At 39.6% G+C, this 27,659-nt stretch overlaps 1 protein-coding gene across 9 annotated transcripts in view; it reads right to left on the reverse strand.

Moving 5' to 3' along the window:
- Positions 1-27,659, reverse strand: part of cacna1da (calcium channel, voltage-dependent, L type, alpha 1D subunit, a) — a 63,707-nt gene that overhangs the window by 27,575 nt on the left and 8,473 nt on the right. For 6 of the 9 annotated variants that reach the window (XM_071493866.1, XM_071493870.1, XM_071493868.1 and 3 more), the window contains exons 4-13: positions 11,689-11,828; positions 9,130-9,302; positions 8,352-8,504; positions 6,633-6,829; positions 6,119-6,222; positions 4,492-4,661; positions 2,748-2,822; positions 1,214-1,301; positions 889-915; positions 252-412 (exon numbers count right to left, since the gene is read on the reverse strand). In XM_071493866.1, coding sequence (XP_071349967.1) covers positions 252-412; positions 889-915; positions 1,214-1,301; positions 2,748-2,822; positions 4,492-4,661; positions 6,119-6,222; positions 6,633-6,829; positions 8,352-8,504; positions 9,130-9,302; positions 11,689-11,828 — 1,288 coding nt within the window. The remainder of the gene's footprint in view (positions 1-251; positions 413-888; positions 916-1,213; positions 1,302-2,747; positions 2,823-4,491; positions 4,662-6,118; positions 6,223-6,632; positions 6,830-8,351; positions 8,505-9,129; positions 9,303-11,688; positions 11,829-27,659) is intronic. The other 3 variants (XM_071493871.1, XM_071493872.1, XM_071493869.1) reach the window with 1 other exon arrangement.

The raw sequence follows: 27,659 nt of genomic DNA on the forward strand, positions 1-27,659 counted from the left end.
TTATACATTTGTATTCAAATAACTGCATATAGTTCATTCAAAAATACGGAAATGTTAAAATATGTGATCTTCATGACATGTTACATTTAGAAAACCTTAAAAAAAAAGAATTCTGCTATTTTGATGAAAATGTGTGATTCAGCTTTTTGAGATTTAAAACATGAAAAGCCGACCATGGTAATAATAAAACTGGCTGCACATTTTGTCACTGTGGAAGTACACTTTCATGAGCACTGTAATGTTGTTCATACCCTGCACTTGCGTCAGCCACAGGGGCTGGTTGTAATGCTCTGATGATATGGTGAGGGTGTTTAGGAACACCAGGATAATGACCAGCCAATAGAAAGGCACCGATTTGACAGCCAACCGGCACTTCCTGCGGCAGAACCTGTTCCAGCGGCGCCAGCGCCGACTGCAGGAGGGGAAAGCAACATTAATACAAACAACAACACCATTATGACTCACATTGTGATTCAGAGGAACACTGGTCACATAACTTCTAGTGTCCAAATAATAGGATAAATACATCACCTCAGTGTTTTTTTTTAAGAAATCACTAAGGTTTGTTTGCATTAATAATAAGAATGCAGTGGACCAAGGGGGAAGGGCCACAAGGGAACTGCATCAATATATTTTTTTGCAAGTCATACTGTACAGTAAATGAGCTGAAAAATACTGTGCAAGGCTGTTCTCTAAAAATACCATATGGTACATGCTGACTTTATAAAAGCTGTTGATTTAGCATCCACCTGTAAAGTCTCATTAAAATACAGTAAAATGAAAGCCAAGCACTTACACATAAAAAATCTGTATAATCTAATGCAGGCACAAACTTATCGTAACAGCTGTACACAGCATGCAGAGTCTCAGACCTATAAATATACTGACCTGAACTTTGACTTTGAAATTTTTTGACTGGAAGAGAAAAAAGAATTAGTCAAACTTTACAAAGGCAGGATGACAATATAAAGATGTACTGTAAGTAAGATGTTTGCTTTAATCATTTGATGACTTATGGTCAAAATGTACAGAAAGAAGCACTGAAATGTGTTGATGAGTGTTTGTGTTGAGAGCCTGTGATGTGAGAGACAGATTCTTTTTCAATCTCTATGACAATGGTCACACCAGAAAGGACATAAATCTGACGACCTGTAATTTAGTGTAATAACAGTGCTCCTGTTTTTGAACAGGTATGTCGTGCATATGTTCTCACCACAGAGGTCCACAGCATGGCGTCTTTTCATCCTCCCCGTTTTGATTCTCTGTGTTCACAGACTCGGTTTCACTGGCTGGAACGCTCGCTGCAGCAGCAAATAAAGCAGACACTTAGAAAAAAATAATCATATGCACCTCACAGTGGCACAAGATTCTTCAGATATACACAGTGCAGCGCTTCCCAGCAGGAGGAAGTGTGGAGAGAAATAAAATGAAGACTACCTGGATCACATCAGGCAACTCTAACTGGAGTTTCTTCAAAAAGAATCCGAAAGATACACAAAAGAAGATATTATAATAATATTATAATAGAAATCTATACCCAAGGGCATCACAACTGTTTGATATAAAGGTGAAACTTTTTCCAATCTCCAAAGCCACAGTGCAACTACAAAACTACCTCATGGGAAAGAAGGTGCTAAGCACTTTGGCTGTGCATCACTGTCATCATCAGTATCATTTACCACGTGCTGAAAGGGAGCTGACATGGGACAGGCGAGTGGACAGCTGCTCTACAGGGGCTGACTGATGCAGACAATGAGGAGCGTGGGGGAAGAAAGGAGCAGGGTAAAGAGGTCAGAGCTCTTAAAGCTGTCTCTGAAATGCTACACTCCAAATACTGCCAGTGCTTTGGAAAGACTGTCGGTGCAGACAGATGATGATTAACAGTGGGAAACGTCGCAGTGCTTTAACTCGTATGAGGAAGCGTGGTGTGTGTGCTGCTGCTTAGCTTATGTAGACGTGTTGGCTTTGATTCCTAAGTGGTCGGACAGCTCTCAGCTCTGAAAATAGTGCTGACTGCCGGAGTAGTGATCTGGGTTTAGCCCTGTTTCCTATATTCACACTGAGCCCCAGCTTTTGAAATGGGACATGTAAAGGAAACAGGGCGTGCCTGCTATCAAACACAGCTGTATTACTGCTCCATATCAGACTCACTGAACAGAGACAAGATAGGCTTTTTCATTTAGAACCAGTGGACCTCAAAAAAGGGATAAAACAGGAGGAAAAAAGGAGTAAACAGAAACTGAAAGCCTGTGATGCTCAAACACAAGGTTTAACACAATAGTAAAGCACATAGTGAAGAGGTATTACACATACACACACACACACACACACACACACACACTCAGCAGTCTTTTCGAATGCTTCAACTGGACTTTTTGGGCACCTGCTTCTCATCTTTAAAATTGATTTCCTAGTTTCCTGCAACATCTATTGTTCGATAACACACTTGTGAAGAACAAAGTGCTGATTATACGCTAAGTGAATCTGATGTGTTTTTCTTTTCTTTTTCTCGAGCACAAGATCAAAACACAAAAGCTGTATGGTAGTTATCAGCATATACAGCCAATTTTTATTTTGGAAAAATAACACACTCGAGTGTTTGGTCTAATTATATTCAGTAAAACTTTCCCTGTATGAGATCAATTTGAGCATCAAACTCTACACACATATACGTAACAAAACACACACACACTCTTAGACACATACACAATAGCTAGAGAACACTGGAGGGAAACCACAGGATTTACCATGAGTGTCGGACGACTGGCTGAACCACCCAAACCTTCCTTTCTTCTTCTCAGTAAGGTCAGCCAGAGTCACCCCTTCATGTGTAATGCATGCAAGCCCATGCATTCAGACACAACGGCACAGCAGAGGGACATGTGGGGGGGGGGCGAGAATGGGCTGCTATCAAAATGGGTCAGAGCACACAAGCACCACAGGACAACAACAGTATTCAAAATATCAATATCCAACAATGACAAGCGCAGCAGGAGCCCCAGGGGCTGCAGACACTGAGGAGGGCAGAAGAACGACATGGAGAGCTGTTAGTCACAGGAAACGCCTGCAGGTGACAAGGCCCTGTACTAACATGTTACAGTGCAAATTAAAGCATTTGCATGCTAACATGCTAGTAGGGGCTCATGTATCGTTGACAGACACCAAAAGCCAGGATGGATGTTGAAGAAAAGCAGTATGGACCTGCCTCCTCATAACACAGACCCTTCACCTGGGAACTTTCACTTTATGATAAATGTTTGCTGTAATGTTGCGACTGTAAATTAGAGAGTAAACATCTGACTTTATACAGTACATGAGGTATAACTAAAGGAAAGGACAGGTGGGAGAGGCAACAGTAAATGAACACAGTACATTAAAATGAGGGGAGCCTGTAAGGAGCAGAGTGCAAAAAACACAGATCCTATGCTGAACATATAAGGTGAAGCAGCTGCAGTTTCTCTGTTCTGCATCATGTGTGCTGCTTATATAAAGAGGATTTGGATTAAGAGTTTTTCTACTGCTCAAGTAATATGTTTTTTTCTCTTCTCAGATAAATTCCAGTGGTACTCACAGCGTGCTCCACTTCCATCAGTGACATACATTGACGGTGGAGATAAAACTACTTCAAACACCTATCATACATTTATATAGAGCACCTATAGGGAAAGACTCTTTCTCTCTTTGTCAATCCAAGCCTCTGTACATATGTGTGCATGTTTGTATTGTGTCTGTGTATAGCCAGTAAAGTATCACAGACTATGCCACAAATATTGATAATAATTTTAACTTCAACTGTCATTCTGCAGTGTTCAATATTCTGCAAGTGTAACTGACTGTTTACCTGCTACACATGTGATCAACCTGCATTGTCTGCTTCCACTTCAGTTACTGATTTCCTACGATTCCCAGGATAGCTTTCAAAATGTTGCATGAGAAAACTGAGTGTTGCAAGGCTTACTCAAACACACTTAAGATTTGCATTAATTTCTTAATAATTTACTGACACTACTGTTGGTGGAGAAAGTTGAAATTCTCTCGTCTCTGATGGATTTCTTCCTGCGTGACTGTTAAAGTAGTTAATGCAAAATCTTGGGCCTAAAAGAAGAGAATACTTGAGCTGTAGTTTTAGATTAATATATTGGATCTTTGTCTTTATAATTAATACCCTCTCTATCTGGGCTTGATCTATCTTAACAAGATTGACCAGTTAACTGGGGCAATAAGAAAAATAGAGCACATTACGCCCAACTAGAAATAGAAACTCAAGGAAAACAATCTATTCCATTTTAGACAGTGTTTATATATTTAAATATTTCTCCTCCAAAGAGAAATGATCTTTTAGCTTCAACCCAGTGTTCTGATTCCATAAAAAATAGGCCCAATTACCGTTGTAGGAATCACAGTTCAACAGATCGAACAGTTTCGATCAGTCTGAAAGACTTTTGTGTTACTCTTAACCACAGGAAGGAGGGAATGAGACAAGATGCTTACGGTTGCGCTTGCTCTCTTCATCGGCCTCATCTTCATTGTCGGGGTCGATGTCTTCAGCCTGAGTGATCCAGTCTAGGTAACCCTTCAGATCCTCCTCCAGCTGCTGCTTCTCACGCAGCTTCTGGAAGTCTCCACGAGCTTTGGCCTTTTCTCTCTCCTTGGAGAACTCTCTGGGGTCGCAGAGGCACACACGCACAGACAAAACAAGCAAACGCATACAAGTACACAGGAGTGCATAAATGACCAAAAATACACACAAACACAGAGCACACACTTTCACAGCAAACAACAAAATGGAAATAAGCAAGTCTTCCCTCCTATATTAAACAACCTGGAACAACAGAACGTTTGTCACTAAACTGAATGAAGATCTCCTGAATATGTATTTCCTGTGTATTCTCCTCATCCAAATCGTGTTCTACATATTCACATACTTCAATCAAAGCCTTTCAATGCCCTGTGCGTTTTTCTGAAACCTAGCCACTGGAGGGAGATGTACACCTTTGAAAGACAGCACAGTGCTATATTTAGAGCCCAACAGTACAGTAGCGTATCCTTCAGGCGAGCATCTTAATCATACAAAAAAGGCAATTTAGGTGGACAGATGGTTTCAAGAGACATGCAACATTTACACAACATCTAAATTCATAGATTATATAAACCAACTACTGTGGAAACTGCCATACATGAGCAAATACTGTGTACGCAGTGCACGGTGGGACGTAGCCATTACTAAGAAAATGGTAAAAAAGTCTAACACATGAGAAGAACTGACACAAAAACAAAAAAATCTGATGGTAAGAAGGCAGCAAAGCAGAGATTGCAAGTTGATGCAGATAATAGACCATGCCAATCTCAAGCAGCCAACAGAACTGCGAGAGCTTTGAGTTGATGATTACGTTAACCTTGTTGGCTTTTTTCAAAATCTGGCTTTCCTGGCTGGTCAACCATCCAGAGTTAATTCTACTGTAATACCCCACCCCCACTCCACAGAGCAGGGAAAGCAAACTGGGGTTTGAGAAAGCTTAGGAGCGCAGAGGGAGTGAAGGGCGAGGAATAAGATTAATTTCTCTCTCAGGAGGTTGGGTGGGCTGGGGATGGGGTGGGGGAGGAAACGCTCACTTTGCAGTTGCCGTGGAAAGGACGTGATAGTTTGACACCCACAGAGGTCAGAGAAGACTATACATACATTGAGGGCCTAAGGCAGAGTAACCAATCATTGCTTTATCTCTAAAGGTTTGTATGAAGATTCTCTGGATTGGAGTATTTCCCACATCCCAAGAATTTTCAGCATAGAACAAAGTCATTAATAGACTAACACTACTTTCCAAACATAGCAAACAGTGTGGGGTGCACAGCAACCCACTGCATACACACACTGCAGTCCAAACCACTGCACAAGTTGCCTCTTACCCACTTAGCACACCTAACACAAGGTTTAACACGAAAAAGGAGCCCAGTATGATCAGGCTAACAAAATAAATCCAAGGTGTCTCCCATCCGATGGCGTCATTGACCTACAGGAGCCAAACAAAGCTGCTTTACAGACAGAAAACACAGGAACAGAGTACCTCCAGCCTACAACCAAGCAGAAGGTCTCTGTGTGTAAAGAGAAGAAGGTGCTTACCCACTCAACACACCCAAAACCAGGTTAAGAACGAAAAAGGAGCCGAAGATCACAAGACTGACAAAGTACACCCATGGAAGCTCAAAGCCCATAGCATCGTTCATCTGGAGTAACAAGCATTGCCACAGAGGAAGAGAGGAGGGGAAGAGAGGAGGAATGAAGAGAAAGAAAAGAGTGAAATAAGCTGTTAAAGCTAGAAACTGTCAGACAAGAAGAACAGAACACAAGTTAAATAGTAGATTTTTCTTCAGACCAGGAAAAATTGAGATTTTGCAGGAATACTGATAGCGCAAGGATAACATCATGTAGTTAGATGAGTTGTTGAATGCATTCAATCATTTAGTCAATCAATCATATCAGAGTGATAAGAGCTGCCTCAGGAAATTATCAGCAGCTTCATCGTCAGAATGTCAGTCACATCACTGTTGTGTGTCTGATCTGAACGGACATTTAAGACTGAAGGCGTGTGATGGTCACAGGTTACTGAACCGGGAGGACAGAGCCAGGAACTCACCCAGTACAGCACGTCCGTCCAGCCCTCCATGGTGATGCACTGAAACACTGTCAGCATGGCAAACAGGAAGTTGTCAAAGTTGGTGATGCCACCATTGGGACCTTGCCAGCCTTCCCTGCACTCTGAGCCGTTAATGGGGCATTGGCGCCCGTGCCCTGAGATCGCACATGGAGCTGGCTCCTCCTCTGCTATAATATCTACAGAAAGACAGGAAACATCTGTTTGAAGTCATCAGAATGTATTACATGTAACTGCCAAAAATCACTGCATTTGCCCCCCATCATGTTTACAATTCATATGCGGTCTACATTCATTTCTTTACTTTTTCCATTTAGATTTCCCTCCCTTCCCTGAACTTTCTAGAAAGACTGCAAAATCGGTGGATGAAATTTTCTTTTTTCCGTATTTCCATGCTCCATTCTAGTGTTTCTAGCATAAACACTGGCTATGACCAGCAGCATTTACTGCAGCACCTTACAACAAAATGAGTCTTTCTAGGGTTTAGTTATATTTTCAGAGGTGGCATTCTTTTTTTATTGAATGTGATATGACCACCTCCCATCTCATCTGCAAAGTGTAAGCTTTTATTCTGTAGTAATACATTCTCAGTTAAAACCTCTTACATAAAATCAGCACATATGTGTGGCTCTTTGTTGCGTTAGCTATTATTTCTCAAAAACACAAAGATTAGACAAAAGTCAAAAATATAGAAACAGTTTTGCTTATCAGAACTGTGTTTTCTTTTTTTCTTCTTTTCTCGCCAGTTAATCATCTCACAACAGCTCAGACTAATCTCCTGACCTTTCAGATGGTCTCGATCTCTAGGGACCACTGAACTAAACTACCAAACTGTAAAGTAGTGAAAACCAGCTCCACCTCAACCAGCTACAACAGTAAAATACACTGATGCATCAGTATTGACAATCTAATAATGTCAAATATAATATCAGCCATATTTTACTTCTGATATTATAACTACATTTTCCTGATAATGTTTCTGTACTTTTACTTAAGTAGGATATCAAATGCAGGACTTCAACTTGTAATAAAGTATTTTTACATTGTCTTATTTTTACTTCAGGCCAAGTGCTTAAGCAGCCCCCGTTGGAGAGAATAACCTGGCCAGGTTGAGTTTGAAGAGACTTGCATTTTATCACCCACACGGTACGTGACATCCACAGACATGCTGTGAAAAAATAAACGATGAAGCAAAACAGCAAAATGTGTTTTTAGACAGAAACACACAAGCTGTGTAAACTTTGTTGTTAGTAGAAAATGATGCACTGTGGGAGTGTGACCTTTTTGTCATTGTGTTGAAACTAGAAATACACTGATCAAGTTTTTTCCCCCATTTGATGCAAAATGATTTAAATAATATTACGAGAGCTCCAGGTATGAGACTTTCTGCGCTTCAGTATGTGCAAAGTGTAATGCACATAAGCTATTATGTCAACTTGTCTTGGTGAATTGTGTGCACCTGCTCAGCTGGGCACACGTGCTGTCAGATTAAAAATTCGGCTTGTTTCACCTTTAGTATCAAATTGAAATGCTGTTGGTATTTGTTGAAAATCAGTGCACAGTACTTTTTAGGTCAGGGGATTTTCGACATAAAATGACTGCTTGTTACAATATTACAAAATTACAATATGATGAACAGTGTATATATACTAAAATCTCGATTAGATTTCATATGTAGAACAAACAATCAAGAAGACGTACCTGTGCCAGGAATAAAGCAGGTTGCGTGCATTTTGCCAATGAAAAGCTCCAGGCCGATAATAGCATAGATGATAATGACAAACAAGACCAAGAGGGCAATGTGAAGGAGAGGGACCATGGCTTTAATGATGGAGTTCAACACCACCTGTAAACCTAAACAAAGAAAAAAACAAAGACATTATATGAAGCCCAGCTCTACTTGGTACAAGTATATGCACAGTAAGAACTCAGTTGCCCATCTCTATTCCCGTTCTTCCTGCTAAAAAGTCCCCAGATGATCCAGCTGCAAACTTGGTTTGATATTTTGCTGTCTCCCTGTTTAAATTTGAACTGCTTAAATGCAGTTTAATCAATGTAAATATAAAAACATATTTTAAAAAATGTGCGACAATACTGTTTTTCCTTCTGTCATCACTGTCATCCCTCTTTGTGAATCAATTTTCTTTACTCTACAAATTCAAAGCCACTTTCAGTGTGTACATCAGTACATCTACAACCACATTCAGTTCAGAGATGTGTCAGAAGTGTTTACACTGAGTTTGTTTGTTTTTATGACACAAGGAGCTCATGTCTCTAGGGCGCTGATGTAGAACTTGAAAAACAGTCCTCAGGGATGGCACACAGACCATCTGGACCCTACCCGTACTGGGAAGAAGGACTAAGACCATTACACAATATATACAGAATATATGTGGGAAATGTTATGTATTGGGTCACACTGGGTTGACATCGCTTGCATGTGTGTTGGTATGTGGAGCTCAGCAGTTCTTGTTCTTACTGGGTACTCCTGAGACCAGCCGCAGGGGTCGCAGCACACGGAAGGCTCGAAGGGCTTTAACATCAAATCCACCTGGTTTACCCCCATGCCCATGCATCGACGGATGGTTGCTAGGTCCGTCACCTTCTGGCTTCTCATCTTTGGTCAAAAGCTCCAAGACAACACTGAAGAGTCTGTCAGAAAACAAACAGAAGAAAGTGACGATATTATTTTGATGAGGAAAACAGTATAACATGTGAGTGTTTATACATTTATACATACAAATTAAGCTGTGTGTTTTCCACTACTTTCTGACATAATGAATGCATTATGTTAAAATCTACAAGCTCAGTGTCACTGGTTTTCCTTACAGCCACCGACAAACCATACTGATATCACCAGCATACAGTAAGAGTACTGCACATATATCAAATATAATGCACATTTTAATGTCAATCGAAACACTGGTTACCAAACACATTCAGATGAACTGCCTAGTATTTTAAGAATTGACAAAATGATGCCAGTTTTTTCTTTTCCTTACCGAATTATTACTTAGTGATACAGTACTACATGATACAAAGGCCTCTCCATATAAAGCCAAGGGCAAAGCTGAGGGTGCAGGCCAATATTGCAGCATCTCACCTCCTCTGGCTCAATGCCCAGTTTAAGCATTTAAGTAGCATGTTTGTATACAGCAGATAAATGTACCACAGACAGTCTCCCACTGCAGTCCTAAATTAAAATCAGCAGTGAACGAATCTCTCACCATGGCAGTGGACGCTTCATTACAGTCAGTTAGACATTCCTCACCTAGCCTAGAGGGGAAATCATCTCGACACATCACATCAAAGCTGTGGACCAAAAGCGGTGAATGAAGCTGCCGATAGGGGCTGGAAGGAGTTCTGAGGGCCTATAAGCGCAGTCTGCTCAGACTTATGTTCCACTGACTCACAGCTGCAAGATTGACCGCCTGCCACTGGGGTTTCATTACTCATCGAGTCATGTTCAAATAAAAAACCCCTCACATATCAACACCTTTTTACTGAACATACCTTAGGAGAGCCACTTTCACAAAAGTGATACATCTGACTCCTTCACCAGTGAAGTCAGATGATGTCTCCCAGTTTCTCTCCTCAATATTTAAAAGACCATTTCAGTGATTTTACATGTTTTAGCCCCATTACTACAAAACTCTCTGTTTGGTGCTGGGTAAACAGCGGGTTCACCTTCAATTTCTGAACAAAGACGTACACTGCAGCTGCAAACACCACTATGAAAGTGGTGAGAGCAAAATCAAAACAATGCGCTACATTGTACATTATATATTATTTGTAGTTGAAGAGCTAAAATTTTCAAACACAATGGCATTGCCCTTTTAGTAAATAAAAAGCTTAATTTCTCCTAATTACTCACCCCCACTTCAAACAATGCGCTCAAAATTTAAAAAATAAAAACAAATTCAATACATGTTTTTCTGCTTCCTCTTAGCTTTTCCTTCATTGCAAAGCTAATTTACTTTACATTAATAAATCTTAAATACATCTCTCACCACTTGTTTTTTAAATTTTCTACAGAGGCTCAGAGGCTTTGTCAAGAGGCTTTACTGCAAATTTATACCCTCCAAGCCTTTTCCCTGCATTTCCACCTTTTTCTCTCACTTAAGATCAGAGTTACATTCAGACATACAAACATATTGAAGCCTGTGGTGAAGCGGACTGAACCTTGACCTTGGACATGGATTTATAAAAAAGTTTAAGAGCCATATTGAGTTGGATTTTGACATCAGATACTTAGTGTGCTATTTCAATGATTTAGCAGCAACGGTCATTCTCCACAGCAGGAGCAGCCGTCTTTGCATTTGACTGCATGGCAGATCAACCTTGCATGCTGCATACAGACAGAGATCTGACCCAGCTACCCAGTGGACTGTGTGTATTAGAGGAGAGATAGAGACAGGAGAGAGAAGAAGAAAGATAGAGGGGAGAAAAAAGTAGGTGTGATAAGGATGAAGATAACAAGAGGAGAGTGTGCAGGAGATAGGAATGAGGGCGGCATGAGGTGAGGAAGTGTAAATCATGAAGTACAACCATTTGAGAGATCAAAATGGAAGGGTGAAGTAATAGGAAAGAGCTACAGAGACAAAGCAGAGGAAGATAGGAGAGTGTGAGCAAAAGACAGTCAGTGAGAGGAGAGGAGAGGGAACGATGGGAGGGAGTGTTGGAGAAGAGATGAAGTATGGAGAGATGGTGACTCACTCCAGTAGTGGTAAAGCTCTGATTTATTCTCTCTGTCTTTTCTGGGTCATATACTGTGGGTGTATGAGGGTCTCTATTAGCACTTGGCTACTTGGAGCAGAGGCTTAAGCAACTTTAACTGTAACACTGACTGCCTCTCTCAGAAACACTGTAAACCGCAACTGTCAAACTGAGATCAAAGTGCAAATTCAAGACCATTACTAAAATAACAAGACCTCATGGCCTGATCTGCAAACATACATATTTGATATGATGTCTGCTTGGGCAGACACTGTGTTTCCTTAAAATAAATGAATTGAAATAAGTGAATTTGAGGACTTACCCTATGACAACAATGACGAAATCCAGCATGTTCCAACCATTTCTCACATACGCGTTCTGGTGCATCACCAAACCATAAGCAATAATCTTCAGAAAGGTCTCAATTGTGAAAATGATGAGGAAGGCATACTCAACTGTTTCCTATGGACACACAAAATAAAGAGAAGAATAGACTGTTAATAGGAATTAGATATGATTGATTTTCATAAAAAACATGAGCATGGTATTAATACAGTGTGTTGGATGGACAACAACACACTGTAGGACAGATAGAGAAGCACACACAGACACAAATGGATAAACAAATTAAGGTGATGTGAGCATTTCAATACAGCTCTGTGGTATTGATAAATGTGCCCAATAGAGAAAGAAAGAAACTTTCTGTAGAAACTCCAGGGACAACGATGGAAATAAATCCAGGACTATATTAGGTTACTGCTTCCAACATACAGCATAATTCTTCCAAATCTACAATGTTATTTTTTGTACTCATTGTGTTTTAGTACACTTACTGTATCATAATGTTAACAGTATACGTTATCTTTAAATTCCCACCAAACACCAGATCATTGTTCAGTAGGTCATAGGTACCTGTTCACTAACAAATGCCATAGCTGGATTAAACTCCAAGGAAAAAAACTTGTTGTTGGGCCTCTACAGACCCTACAAAGCTCCATGGCAATTTCATAATTTCCTCAGACACCAAGATATCAACCATTACTCCAGAGATTAAATTACTAGTTTTAATAAATTAGCAATTTTGGCAATGGATTAATCATTCAAATCTTTTTTTAAGCAGAAAATGTAAAAATGTATCGGACTTCTCAAATGTGAATGTTTGCGACTATATGTATTGTAGTAAACTGAATATCTTTAGGTTTTGGGCTGTTGGTTGGACAAAACAACCAATCAGAAGACATCATCTTGGCCTTTAGGGAACTGTTTAATTTATCACTCATTCCTTATAAATAACTAGGTAAATACTTGTCAGACTAATTACATAGACAATGAAAAAACAGTGGGGAACCATCAGAGAAGACCAAACATGTCTTTGTTTTAAATGTTACATTTAATCTCTTTGATTTAATACTTATTCTCTTCTAATTCTAATTTTAATTTTCTATCAAATGTGCTTCAGAAATGAAAGGGTTACAGTCCTAAAAACATGAAAATAGCGTTATCCAATCCTATTTTTCTTTTTTTGTTGTCTCTAGGCAGAGAAGAGGTTAACTACCTCACTCATTGGTTAGGACTTCATAACCGGCACAGACGGCCTGTAGCCCCTATGGCCACATGTGTTTTGGTAGAAAGTGGCATGTGAATTAACCAATCACATTGTGATTTACAGTGGGTGGGACCAAAAATCACTATCCTCGGCCTTCCCAAAGGCTTAAGGCCAGAGGTATCTCACAGGGTTTACCCCTTCTGTCTAGGGGTTTAAACTAGAAGATCAGCAACTTTTGCGGTCAGTCAGATAGCAGTCACAGAACAAATGGCAAAGTGTGCAATTTACTTCACATGACAATAGTCACAACTTGGAATACTTTTAAGAAAAACCCTTTTGATTCTTTTGATCTGTCGACCCTTATGGACTTAAGGAATATAAATCATTTAGGAAAAGACGGACAATGGGACTTCACCACCACTTCAAAGGAAGAGAGTCACCACCGTTTCGTCATCTTGCTGGTTTATGATGCCAGTAAATCTGAAAAATTATACTGTTGTACTCATGGTTTCTGTAAAATGTACTGAGGTAACAATGTGTGGCATGTCAATATTGACAAAAGCGACATTTATATCATTATTTGTGTTCCTCGATGTTTTGCATGACCTTTAAACTGGTTGCCAGAGACCAATATGGATAGTGTGAGCTGTTAGCGGCTGTGCAGAGTGGTAAAATGGATCTGTTGTGTCTCATCCCAGTCATACTCAAGGCTCACCATAGGAAAATTAGTTCTTGCCTGACACTACTGTACTACTATTGTAAATTTGTATTATAATTATGAACACATTAGAATGTTAAGAATAAACCAAGCAAAAAACCAAACTAAAAGGCACATGTTACATAAATACCAGTCACAGAGATGAGATCGACAAATGGGATCACACACACACAGTTACACACACACACACACAGATATTTTTAGATTGGCCGGTCAAGCTTGTTGAGCCCAAGAATATGAGCGTGACTCTATACAATCTAGTTCATCAGTGTTGCATGTCGATTTTCTTTTAAATTTACTACCACTGAATATAAAAAGTAAAAACACTCATTCGGTTATAATGTGTCTCTCTAAAGTATTGAACAGCATGCTTAACCAGAGCAGCAAAATTTCACCTTGTCCTGACCTCATTCTGATCCAGTTTGGTTCTCACACTTTCCAACACTTGTCCCAGCATATATTTACAGAACAGTGTGAAGACCATTCCTATATGAGAAAGTCTGACCAGGTGCACAAGAGTATTAGGAATTTCATCCAAGGTAAGAGCAGTAAAACGTCTATTCTTTTTTATTTAGAACCCTTTATTCTCATATTAAGATTGAAAAGTCTATAGGCTGTTTGTTTTTGTGTTAAATCTTTCTGCCCTGACACTCCAAACAGACCTCTAGGGTTAATAAAGGTAGACTGATCAAACATTTTGCTCTTGTCTCTTGAACAAAAAGAATTAAGTGGACATACAGCTCACATGCCTATACCTTCTGGATGTCTATGACAGGAAAATAACTATTTAGCAGACTCTACTCATAAGCTAAAAGGAAAAGAACAAAACTTTTGTTGTATGCTTGGAACATTAGAAGAGAATTTATGACCAAAAGGTAAAAAGTTGCTTGGCTGTGCACAGGGGTTGTGAGCCAAAAAACTTTAGCAACTCAGCATTGTGCCTTTGCAGAAGAAGAAAAGGCAGAAGCACAAATAAAAGTAAACGGCACTAAAACTCTTCATTCACAAGGCTGAAGTACCAGTCAGAGAGCTCTCAAGGCATGAACATATCTGAGTGATGCAGAGGTTAAAAAGGGGACAAACACACTTTCAGTAAAAAGGCTGTTTTTAGAGGGTATGTAGAGATTAGAGCCAGTGATGTAACTCAATGTTGCGCCTTTCTCTAGTTGTTTCAAAGACAGAGAGAACACAGGGACATTAAGCCAGCAGGTTGAGGTCGACTGGGAGTGAAGCTGAAAACAGTGGCACACATAGTTAGATAAAGGTGGTATGTGTATGTTTGAGAAGTGAGATGTGTGAGACGCTGGAGGTGGACCAACACAGGGTGACTCAGCTGTTTAGGACAGTCCTGGGACCTCCCTGGAGACATGAAACCAGAGAGAGGACCTCTTCATCCTTTATGCATGAGGCAGGTCATTGTAAGCTCTGCACACAGGCTGGTATTTGTAATATCAGTCCACCAATACAACTCTTAGCAAAGTCATTTAACTTTTCACCTTAGAAGCCCATTGGATTCTTATAATGCACAACATCAGTGGGGAACCGTCAGGACCTTCTAGGCCTTAGCATTTGAAATGTTACATTTAATCTCTTTCATTTAATAGCTTTTCTCCTCTAATTTCAAATTGTGCAATTATTCTCCTCTAATTCTAATTTTCTATCAAATTTGCTTCAGAAAGAGGTATCCAATCAGATTTTTTGTTGCCTCTATGAAGAGAGCAAGTTAGCTACCTCAATCATTAGATAAAACTTAATAACAGAGGGCCTGAAGCCCCCACAACTGCATGTGTTTGTTTGGAAAGTGGTAGGCTTTAAACCGGTCAGCGCTGAGTTGAAGTCCCAGCTCTAATACTCACGGTTTGCCACTGCACAATACAGACAAACGCACTCACAATATATTATTATACACATGATAACTTCTTCCGCCTGAGGGAGTCCTTAATCCCTTGCTCTGTGTTCTCTGTGGACACCATAAATGCAAGAGCACTGTGGGCTGCAGGGCTCGTTTTCCCAACAGTTTACTGCCGATTGTGAGAAGCACTTAGCCCAGAATGAGAGACATGGGCCTCTTTGTTACTGAAGTAAAAAGGTTGAGTTAAGCTCACGGCTGCTGCCTCTACGACAGAGCATGCTTGCGCCGCAGGGAGCAGAGAGAACAGAACGATTCATACGAGGATGGACGGAAAGTGACAGAGAGACAAGTGAACAATTTTAGAGGCATTTACAGACCAAGAACCGACAGTAAACTGCTGCAGCAGTAATATGCTGGTGTATATAAGGCTTTGATTTTAGTGGTTAATAAATACAAATATATAAATGTTTATAAAACAAATGCTTCTTTTTGAATTTAGAATGGAAAACATATTATTTAATATATGTGGTCTACAGCAGTAATTGAGCAATGATCGTTAAGATACTGAAACCAGCATCTAATAACTTGTCAAAACAGTTTTAGCTTTCGAAGCTACAGTAAATTTATGCAAATTGCCACTTCCTGGCTCATGAAAGCATGTTAAATATAACAGCAAATAATAACCATTCCCTCTCAATTAACCAGCAATTTATTCATTCATCAGCAGGTTGAACTGAGAGCAGAAATAGAAAGAGAGAGAGCAACAGAGAGAGAAAGAGAGTGAGGAAAGAGGCCTTTGGGGATGACCATAAATATCTCTGACTCATCTTCATTTATTTGTGCTGTAAAGAGACTTACTGTAGTATGTTCTCTTTTCTCATACAGTATATTCATATTATCAGCATTTAATATGTTCACTTGACTTGCTGCTATTCTCTTCGGTGTACATCACAACATGATACATCATGCCCTCGTGCATACACAGACTCACACATACGAGGCATATGTTAATGTCCTAAAATGCACGCAAACAGCACACAGTAAACTCATGCAGAGCAGTATACCACACGACATAATACATGTTCCCCCTCAACTCTCACAGTCGAGCAGACCCTTCCCCTGCCACAGAGCAAGTGCCCATGTCTACAGGCACACCTCAGTCCATCTCACACACTCACAGAGCTCAGTTCACCATATGACAAAGGATGCTAACCCGCTGAACCAAGCATTCCTTTACATGACTCGCCATATGACTGAGCCAGGCAGACAGCAGTAATGTAAACCTATTAAGAATTCAGATGAGCCTGTTTGCAATGCTCAGGAGGCACTGTGTGTCTTCATTCAGACTACACACAAAAAAAAATCATCATTTTGTGCACACAAACAGAGTGGATATGGAGTCATAAAAAGGCAATGAAACAGCTTGTCTTGCAGTTATAGTACCACTGATTGTACATTACCATTTATTATCTACATAAAGTCAGGTTTAATCTACAGCCTCCTAAAGTGAGACCAGGAGAATCAAAAGTAATTACAGCTCTCAAATATATTACAGAAATTCAACATGAAATTAACTCTTAAATTAACTATTGCTTCCCTAACTCCAAACCAGCCATATCCCATCCCCCATTAACTGATTTCAAACAGTTACAGCACAGAACATCTGAAGGAACACATACATATTCACTTATTTGCTGAGAGTTAGCAGATTAAAGACTGCGATGAAAAGATCATGTCTGTATAATAAATAAAATGAAGACAAGCTCTGCCCAAAGGTAACAAAATCCACCTACCAGCACGTCTAAATCTCACTTATTAACACATTGTGTCTCTTTTGCTTAACCTGTACAAAAACTGAGTTGTAAAACAGTTTACAGTCTTTCTGCTAAGCTGAGCTAATGGTCTACTGGCAATCGCTTTACATTCAGCATACAGATATGAGAGTGGTATCGATTTTCTCACCTAAATCAAAAATAAAAAAAAAATAATAATAAAAAAAACACAAAACAAATGAGCATACTTCCTAAAAACTGTTGTTCTAAGATGCAGAAAAAAAACATTTATACATCTTAACATAATGCTTAAGGTCTAAATACAGCATCACATTAAAGAGAGAACAATTTTAAGCTTGCCCTCAAAAACGAAACATAAGATCATTTATTTGTATTCTACATTTAGATAAAAACCAATGCATAAAGTCTGCATAAAAGCCAGACTGCACCTTACTGAATCTGATGCCAAGGCCCATCATTATCATTATCTATCTTTTTAAACTCACCATGAGACACTAAACCATTTAACTGTAAATTACTGGGCAGTAAATTTTTGCCTTATTTTGCTTACACCTCACGGACAGATATCAAAACAATCTTATCAAACAATAATATAAAAGAAAAGAAAAAAAAATTCTGAGCATAAGCAGGGCATACACTGAGAAAGGACACAATTATATAAATGTACCAGGCAGGCCAGTCAACCTGACAGACAGCCTGTAATAAATCTTGATACTTTATGTTAAGTAATAGGATCATGAAGACACTGGGAGGAGGCCTGTGACCATAAAATATCACCACATTCCACGACTGGAAAGATAATAGAATAGAGAGAATGATTGATTGTAAAAAATGGAAATGAATGACAGTCATTCACTGCATTCATATACAGTATGAAATGGGATCTGGGAAACAATTATAATTTTAAGCTTATTTTACTGTAAATTTTCAGAAAAAATGTTTATAACAATTGACTTCACTTTTTGAGCAAATATCCACTGCGAGAGGCCATGACAGAAACAGTATATTTGTTAGGGCTGCAATTAATAATTTTTTTGACATTATCAATAAATCTCTCAATTATGTAATTATTTGATTAATTGTTAAATCTGTAAAATGTCATAAAATTGTAATTTCCCAAAGGCTATAGGTGACGTCTTCAAATTCCTTGTTTTGTGTAAGCCAACAGTCTAAACCCCAAAGATCTAAAATGTAGAGGACTAAGAAAACCAGAAAATATTCACACTTTAAAGCTGAAACCAGAGAATTCTGGCTAAATATCTAAAACTAATAAATACCAATTATTTTTTTTGACAAACGAATTAATTCTCTGATTGTTCTAGCTCTAATATATGTACATAATTTCCCCAACAAATACATAGTGCAGTCTATTTCATGTATTTCTGATATATTTCTACATGACCACCTGAGAGTTACATCATGTGCGTGTATGTAAAGTCACATCTGAGCATGTGGCGCCAAGCCCAGAGTCACATGAGTCAGAGTGACATCATGCATGTTTGATATCTGTGTGACGAGAGCGCTTACAAGTGGAGCAAACACAAACTATAAGCATTAATACCAATGTCAAAGCAAGCCATATGTCGCACAGCAGACAGTATACACACTCAGTGCATACAGCAGCACGGAGACACAACGCAGCAGCCAATACATGACTGCAAAACAATCTAAACTCTGCAGTTGTCAGTCACGGGACAGTTTGAGGGCAGATATCTCCTGAGTGTGACAGAAACGTAATAATGTCATTTCGGATCTGATTCTGCACATAATGAGCAGGCATATATTCTGTAGGACTTCCCACATCACTCTCTGCTACATCTCCCACCCCCATGCTCTCTCCATCTCTCACTAACTCTCTTTCCTTCCCCTGTCTGTATAGATCAGTCAGTGCCATCCAGCCAAGCCAGGGGGGTGAGGGCAGCCAGCATTTAGTGCTTCTTCACCGCCTACTCCTGCAGGTTTGCACAGTAAATAAGTGTGCTTGAGTGTGCAGTCTATATTGGGATGGCTGTGTGTGTGTGTGTGTTATGCATGGGGTTTGTGGGGGGCTTCTTTTTTATCTTTTAATAAGGTCTGGTACATTCCCAGCTGACCCTACAGTACGTACATGCACTTAAATATAGATGTAGCATAGTTTATCCATCCTGACATATTATTTCTTATTAGCAACGAGTTTGCAGAAATTCATGTGTCAAATAATTTTAACTGTTCAACATTTAAGGAATAAAGCATTGACTACATCCAACAATATAATAGTAACAACAGTGACAATAACAAAATCTTGTTTCTGATTGAATGCATCAAATTAAAATCCCGCAACCCCACTAAAAAATACAACACAATGCACTGCACATCTGTTCTAATGCTACGTTCTTTATAACTCTGTACAGCTCTGCCCGTGTGTTTGTACGTGTAGTTTCTGTGTGTGTATGTGTAGACACAAGTTTCTGTGTGTGTATGTGAAGTACTATGGGGGCGGGCAGGAGTTGTGTGAAGATGTGGATGTCACACTGCCAAGGAAAACACTACAAGTGCAGGTCATACCCACACTACCAAGTAAATATCTTCACAAAGAAAGAAAACATCACACCAAATATTTGTTGCATAAGGTAGTTGCTGATGTATTACTTAGTTTTGCCCTAAAGTTACACAATCGACACACAGTTGAACAGGGATGCAGTCACAGTTTTCTTGATTCCCAAAGTGCTGCAGGTGTCAGAGACCAGGGAGTGTGAGTTTTGAACTGTCATCTACAAGCAGCCATGTTTCAGCCAAAGGGATCCAATCTGCTGAGGTTGCAAAGAGGTTTTCAGTGTTTAGATAATGCGGTGGGAACGGAGCTCATGAGCAGAACCATCAAAGCTTCTCTTGATGCTGCTTAATTGTGTCACTGTATGCATGTGACTGTTAGTGTGGATAAAGAAGCAAATGCTACATCTGCTAACTAAAACGGCGTAGTACCTGACAGCCCACACACTCAAATATGCATACGAACATATTACACACAAATTACAAATGTTTTACAGTACCAAAGACTTGCGATCTCTCATTCTTCCTCGTCTTTTTTCCTTCATTTGTTAATTCGTGTCTCATCTTCTGTAAAGGGTACCTGTGAATGTTGGTCGGTTACGGGTCAGTGAATCCCTAAGAACACACATTCATGCTTGCACATGTGTGTCCATACAAGGAAGTACTTTTGACATGGAATAGCTGCCATGGAAACCAAAACAATGGCTGGACTCAGGAAATTAAAGTAAGATCTCAAAAGGCAAACTTTGGCTCTATAGCTCGACACTGTGTATCAACCAATCAGCTCAGCGCTTCAGTTCTATTGAAATGTCTCTTATTGTAGCTTTTGGCTCAGACAGGCAGTGGACAAGGTTACACTTTAGTTAAATATTTTCACAAAAAGTATTGGACTGCTGAATCCATGCAGCAGATATCTGTACTGTACTGAAATTGCTCTAAAATCGGCATGCTGTGTAAAGTAAAGGACTATCAGGGCAAACTGTGTTGCAAAAGCTGTCTAGCATGTACAGGTGTCTCCATCACCCTGTCTGGGGTTGGTATCTCTCTTCAGTGTTTAGTCTACAACAACTCTACCCATTTTGATTCGGTGTCAACCTGAGTTATCGTGCCTCGAATGTTAAATTCAGCTCTCTCACTCTGTCGAGTTCAGTCTCCCTCACACACACAAGTCCAAGCATGTGTGCACACATACATTGGGAGAGTCGGCCAAGTAGAAATACAAATAAATGTTTCATTGGAACAATTACAGTTTAATGGCAGCGAACGATATGATCAAATGTAGGAATTTCACATCAGCAGTATAATCATGGGAGAGATGCTGTCATTACTGTAGCTCTGTGTGCATGATACGATCAACATATGTTTTAGAAACATGCCACAACCCAACCAATCTGCTACACTTCAAAGCTAAAAACGAGAGAGACACAGAGCAGCATTGGTGTTCAGCTCTCTGTGTGCAGAGACCGCTCACTCACTGCCGTTTAGAAGTTTTGCATTTCAATCTATTGTTTTGTCATTTTCCCGTGGGTGGAGAAGTGGGTGCACATTTACCTAAAAATCAGCCGGCAGTTTTAGTGCAAAAGGTGAGTAAAGTAATAGGACATGACAATTATTCAAACTGGGAACAAACCAAGAACAGACTTCAAAAACAAAAAGCATGTGCATTCCTGTTTCAGTGTGCATTATAACATTATGTGCACACTGCAATGTAATACATTTACAATTTCACAACAGTTTTACCAGCATACTCAACTTTATTTTATTTAGCCTACTATATCTATTTATTACTACAATATTACTATATTTATTATTATTTACTATATTTTGTTATTTGTTATTTTTATTTTATTTTCAGTATATTTCTATTTCAATATACTGTATGTATTTGATACTGTATTCTTCTGTTTATTACTTTTTTAGCTTTACTGGTACTTCTTTCTTTAATTATTTTTGGTAATATTATATTTTATATTATAATGTAATTTATTTTTAACTGACTTAGCAACAGATTAGAGTTGCAGCTGTAATTTTGCTGTCAGAGAGATAAATCTCTAAAAAGCTCTATAAAGCTCTCTTAAATCTCTATAATCTAGTTGATTTTGATGTGAAGTACAAATATAAATGTGCAATTATGTTAACTGGAAAATACTATTACATAATATTAGGCAGGAAACATTATTATTAGGACAAAATAAAGCATAGAGACTCTAAACAAAGAAACAGAATTTGCTGAATATTTTGTTGCCATGCTGTTATTTACAGAGCTTGAGAAAATTATTTCTCATTAATTCATAAATCATCTGTTGTTCTACTTTGAGAAGGCCTGTTTGACGCACACTCTGCACATGCTCTGCTGATGGACTTCATCATGGATCCACACAGTATCCACACAGCTAAGCTACCACAACTCTGATTCCCTCTTTACCCTCTCTCTCTCTCTCTCTCTCTCTCTCTCTCTCTCTCCCATCGGTGTCTCTTCCCCACTTACACAAACACACTCTCACACTTGCACACACACACACACACACACATGCAGAAATACACATTCAAGATAACAAGCAGGGACACTGCTAGTGTGAGCCGCAAATGAGCAGTTACGTTAAGTGACTAAACACATACTTCTACCATCATCTCTATGGGAGTCCACAGTCCAGACGTTGCTGCTTGTGCCAGCCATTACACACACACAGCCAACTGCTTAATCTGTTACACACATGTACACATTTACACTCTTCTGCAACACACTCATACAGCCAAATCACTGACACATGAACCTTAGCGGCACTTCTCAAATGGAAATATATGATGTCAATAACTCCCTCAGTGTTTTAGGTTACCAATAACTGACTAATGAGGCGCACTGTTGGCCAAAACGTGTAAAATTAGATAATGAGGCTTGTTTTTTGTTTTTGTTTTTTGTTTTTGTTTAGGTTATACAGAGCCTGAAGACCAATACACCATGCAGCTAACACAAGGCATTTTAATGCAAGACAGTGACAAAAGCGAGTCGAGTCATGTTTTAGGTTACCAATAACTCATTGACAACAACTACTCTCAGCAGAATGATTATGGTAAAAAAAAAAAAAAAAGCTAATGTAAAGGAATGTCTACTTTTACAAGTTCCTAATCTTGATGTCAGAAATAAATTCCAAAGACAATATCTGTATCCTTAGGGTAGTTTTAAGGGCAAGATGGATGATATTATGGAAGCATTGACAATATTATCAGACATGAGCTAAAAAAAAAACCATCACTATATTGTGCCTCTGATGCTCTTTGACAAGAACTGCTGGATGCCTCTCAGTGGCTGGATGTCACACTGAAGCACTTAGTGACTGTGAACAGTCAACAGGCATTGGCTTCGAGTCACAAGTTTGGCACTGTGATGGTTGTTGGTATGTATTTACATCAGAAATGACTTCCTCTTTGTTGGTAGTTGCTCATTTTGTGGTGCACAGTATGTGCATTTGTGCAACAGAGTTGCATGCAAACCAACATATATTGACACACTGTGTTACTGTGCAGAGTTCATTTGATTTGTTAAATTGTGCACGTCTGAACTGACTGTTGCTGTAAGCTTCAGGTGATAGCCTCCCTGATGACAGATTAGTAAATCTGCTGTGTATTTGAACCTGTGGCAGGAACTTCTTCTGCCTGCTGGTCAACAGATGCTGCTTATGAGCTGCACGGTAGTGAGCAAGCTGGGCTAAAGCTAAGCCCATTTTATACAGTTTAATCGTAAATGTGTGACATAGGCATAACTTTATATTATGAATATCAAATGAGGTATATGGTGCATAACATTTGAAGATAAAAGTGATTTTTTGGGGAAAATTTCACGATAAAATAGGAGTTATAATTGCATCATTTTGTCCGCATGTAGATCCAAGTGTCAGTAAATGAAATTAATGTACAAAGCCTCAGTAAAAGATGTTAATAATTGATGTGTACTGTCTGTTATTATGTCATAGTTGAAAACTCAGCAACCTTACATTGCATTGCTGGGAGATGACAACCATGTAACTGCCATTACTGTAAGTGAGCTTCACTTGTTAATCTTAAACAAGGAGGACAGATGTTCATAATGACCATCTCCGATCCCCCACCCCCAACCTCTTTTTGCACAAAGCCCATTTGTCTACTTAGCTTCTTGTGATGACAGAAAATATCAATATTATATATTAAAGGGAATTATTTTGTCATTATTAAGTACCCAGATCCAGTATTAAACCAGACATCATATTTGTAGCATGTATGTTTGTATTCATCTTCATTTGTAGTCCCTCACATTCAAAATTGATTCATGTTTTATAAATGCTGACATACTCAACTGTAAGTGTATCTGAATGTGAGACTGAGAAGTTCTCTTCTAGCATCCATATGACCTCTCTATTGGTTTGTGCGCAGACATGTCTTTACATTTGTGTCCTTTTGTCCCCGGTAAAATAAATAGCTCTGCAGCTCCAGAGTCATGCAATAACAATGATATGAGCAAACACTACATGATACCAGACGCAATTCGCTGCATGTTTCGTTATGAAAGATGAGATGTATGAATCATATTCACCATGAAAAGGTCATTGTTTTGCTCAGCTACCTTCAGCAGGAGGTGCCTGGGGTGTTGAGTCTCAGATAGATAAGTCAGAAATGACCTTAAAGCAAAGGCAGGAGGGTTGCAGACTATGTGTCTGTCCCCTAGACAAGGTGGGTGCGGAGGAGACGCAGTCACGTGCAAGAATGGGTCGTGTGTGCACTTCTTACTATTACAGTGGAATGACTAAACAAAGGCAGAGAAATAAAAGACAGAGCTAAGCAAGGGAGGAATGAAGAAATGACCGCGCATTCCTGACAAGTTTGTTGTCTTCACGTGCGTGTGTGTGTATATGTGTGTGCTCGCAATATCCTGTTACTCACTTGTGCCTCCTGGTGGTGGCAGGACCCCAATCTTTTGCCCTGTGTTCCGCCTGAGGAGGAAATTGCTTTCTATTTATAATGAGCTGCTGCATTTAACCAAGCCTTACTAACAAGACGGGCAGACTCATGCTATTAAGGGCTCTATGACTTTGCAGCAATGCACTGTTCTAACTGACCACATCTCTGCAGCACCTTGACACTATCTACACAGTGCTGCAGAAACAAATGAACAGAAATTCTTTCAAAAAATGAATGTTAAGTGAGAATGTGCCAAGAGACAATGCACAGTCTACACATCCACAAGCCTGGAAGTCAGTTTGTCTGCATGAGAGTGTCTCTGTGTGTTGAAAGTTATACCACATCTGAATGTGTAACTGAGTAAAGGCCTGCATACTTCTGCTGCCTTGTGATATCATTTGATCCTTGCTTTACACATCCGACCTCTCAGCACCCCACCTCAGGTTTCATATCAGTCCCCAGTCCACCTGTGAGGCTGCAGAGCAGAGCGGTGTGAAATAGCAATCTTCACTACAGGCCTACCTGCTGGCTACTATAGCAAGACTAGCTCAGCATTTTGCTCTCTAGCGCTCCTCATGTGAGTACAGCGTGAGTTCTGTAGAACAACTAAGGCCAAGCTGGCACACCTGCCGTGCAAAGTATTCTATTGTTCAACCTCTGCTGAAAAGGGAAAGATTGCATTATTCACCCTCTGCTATCTGATTTAATGTTGACACTGCAGAATTAAACCAAAGGCCTGTGCAAGCAATGTAAAGCTGTCTGCAGTGAGAGAGAAGACTCACTATAATAACTTAAAGTAAAAACATCTATAGTGCAGTTAAAAAAGACTCCGTATAACTATGCATTTTTATGAAATTGCACGTTGTCCAGACTGTAAGGATTACTGCAAGAAAACCAGTGTATGATAAACTCACCAGTCTGTCCTCACATCTCTACTTCATGGTCTTGTTCATGAAGCATGTAGGCCACATCAATGATGCCGTTCAGTACAGGACCATCACATAGGCAGTGCATAACATGTAGCATCTCAGGTTAATTCTTAATGGGTGCATCCATAAATCCAATCTGACAATCATGTTTAAAGGAGAGCTATATGCTACAGGTTCCGGCAATAGCCATAATGAAGGTATCATTAAAACGGCCAAACTAACCATCATGTTTACACTTACAGTTCTTTGCTTTGCATTATAAGGGCTGAGAAGAGATGTGCAGGGTAGTTCCCTTCCTGGTAAACTTATCTATTTACTTTGATGCTATTCAGGTATTATTAGGGTCAATATTGTATTGAAAGTCTTCCAGGCCTTCCTAGCTGCCGCAGAATGTGGATGTGATCTTAACACATGCGTAAGTGAAGCTCTGAACATATGTATGAAAGTAAAATCTAACAATCCTCTGAATTTAGTAGCATGGCAGGTTGTGGTGTAAATCTGCAAAAGGCCCCTAAGTTTAGAGACTATAAAAAAGTTGAAATAAGCGCCTGTCAACACTACACACATGGTCAATTATCAGTGCGAAGCCTGGCACATACGTATTAGTGAGTGGCATCTGTCACTGAGAGCTATTTAGCTCAACAGTCATCTAAAACACAATAGAGCTGCTATTCAGCTGAAAGTAGCTTTTCTCAACATTCAAATGAACACATTTATTCTCTGTAGTAAAAGCACAAAGCCAGAGCAGAGACGCCCCAATCTAACTCTTTCTCCCTTGATGTCCGATACTGAAACTCCATACAGGTACCATACAGAACACTGATCTTTGTTCCCTGAATTGAAATCAATAAACCTCTGATTGAACCTTTAAAACTCTGTCAACATAATGAAATAAACGTCAACGTATATTATAGAGCAGTGGTTACCAACCTTTTCCAACTCATTGCCCACTTGAAAATCTCTAAAATGTTGGTGGCCCCCATCCGACCCCGTAACAATTCGAAGGTCTAATAACACGTTCTCAGAGTGCTAGCTGTGATTTTCAATATTGGCACTTCAGGTTTCACAATAAAGGCTAATACTACCTTCACATAAAAAAAGAATTCATTGTGAAGCACATACTGATGTTAAACAGAGATAATTCTGTCTCAGTCGTAGCTTTACACATCAAAAGTGAGGTCACTTTAATAAGGTCAGTATGGGCGCTGACACCAATCGAATGGGTCAGATTAATGCATCAGTAAACCAAAGACAAAAAGAGAGCTGGGGGTGCGAGGGAACTACTTCAGTCCAGCAAATATGCTCAAATCTATTAGTATAGTCTTTAAACTGAGTTTTTGATGTATTTACAGTATATTGACATTATAATTATCACTGACATTTTACCAGATTCTTTTTCCGTATTTGTTAGGCAAGTGTGCCTATTTTCTTTCAGTTCACTATCAGGACAATCCACCCCTTCAAAACTTCACTCCAAACAAAACCTGACAACTTCCTGTAGATAGTACAGTATCAGACACTGTAATATCCCAGATGGCCCACTTTCCTCTGATGCACCACCGCTGTGTAAACAAACACCCTGAGGTCACCCTCCAGGAGGACAAACTGGAAAGCAGTACACCTTACTTTGCTAAAGTAGACCAGACACACTTTTAACCAAAGCCGTAGCTTATCTTGCACAGTGGGTTCAGCAGCGTAACACACAGAGGAACATTCCCGCTGGTCTTTTGCAGCAGGCTGGCAACCTTTCTCTAACTTGTTCCCGCTCTCAGACGAAGCTTACAAGAACATTCAAAGTCTGCAGACACACTGTATAAGCTGCTCATGAATCATTGAACACTACAGCTAAATTCCACTCATGTAAGGACCACATTCTGTGTGTCTGCCGGGCTTTTGGAGAGTGCACTCATCCTCAGCTGTGGAACAATGCTTACAACACTACATCACCCATAATTCATCACACGGACATAAATGCACAAGGTGCACAGAGTGGT

Source organism: Trachinotus anak, unplaced genomic scaffold (assembly GCF_046630095.1).
Source record: "Trachinotus anak isolate AG129_WGS33_773 ecotype Australia unplaced genomic scaffold, CSIRO_AGI_Tana_v1 ptg000013l, whole genome shotgun sequence".
In the NCBI taxonomy this organism is placed as follows: Eukaryota; Metazoa; Chordata; class Actinopteri; order Carangiformes; family Carangidae; genus Trachinotus; species Trachinotus anak.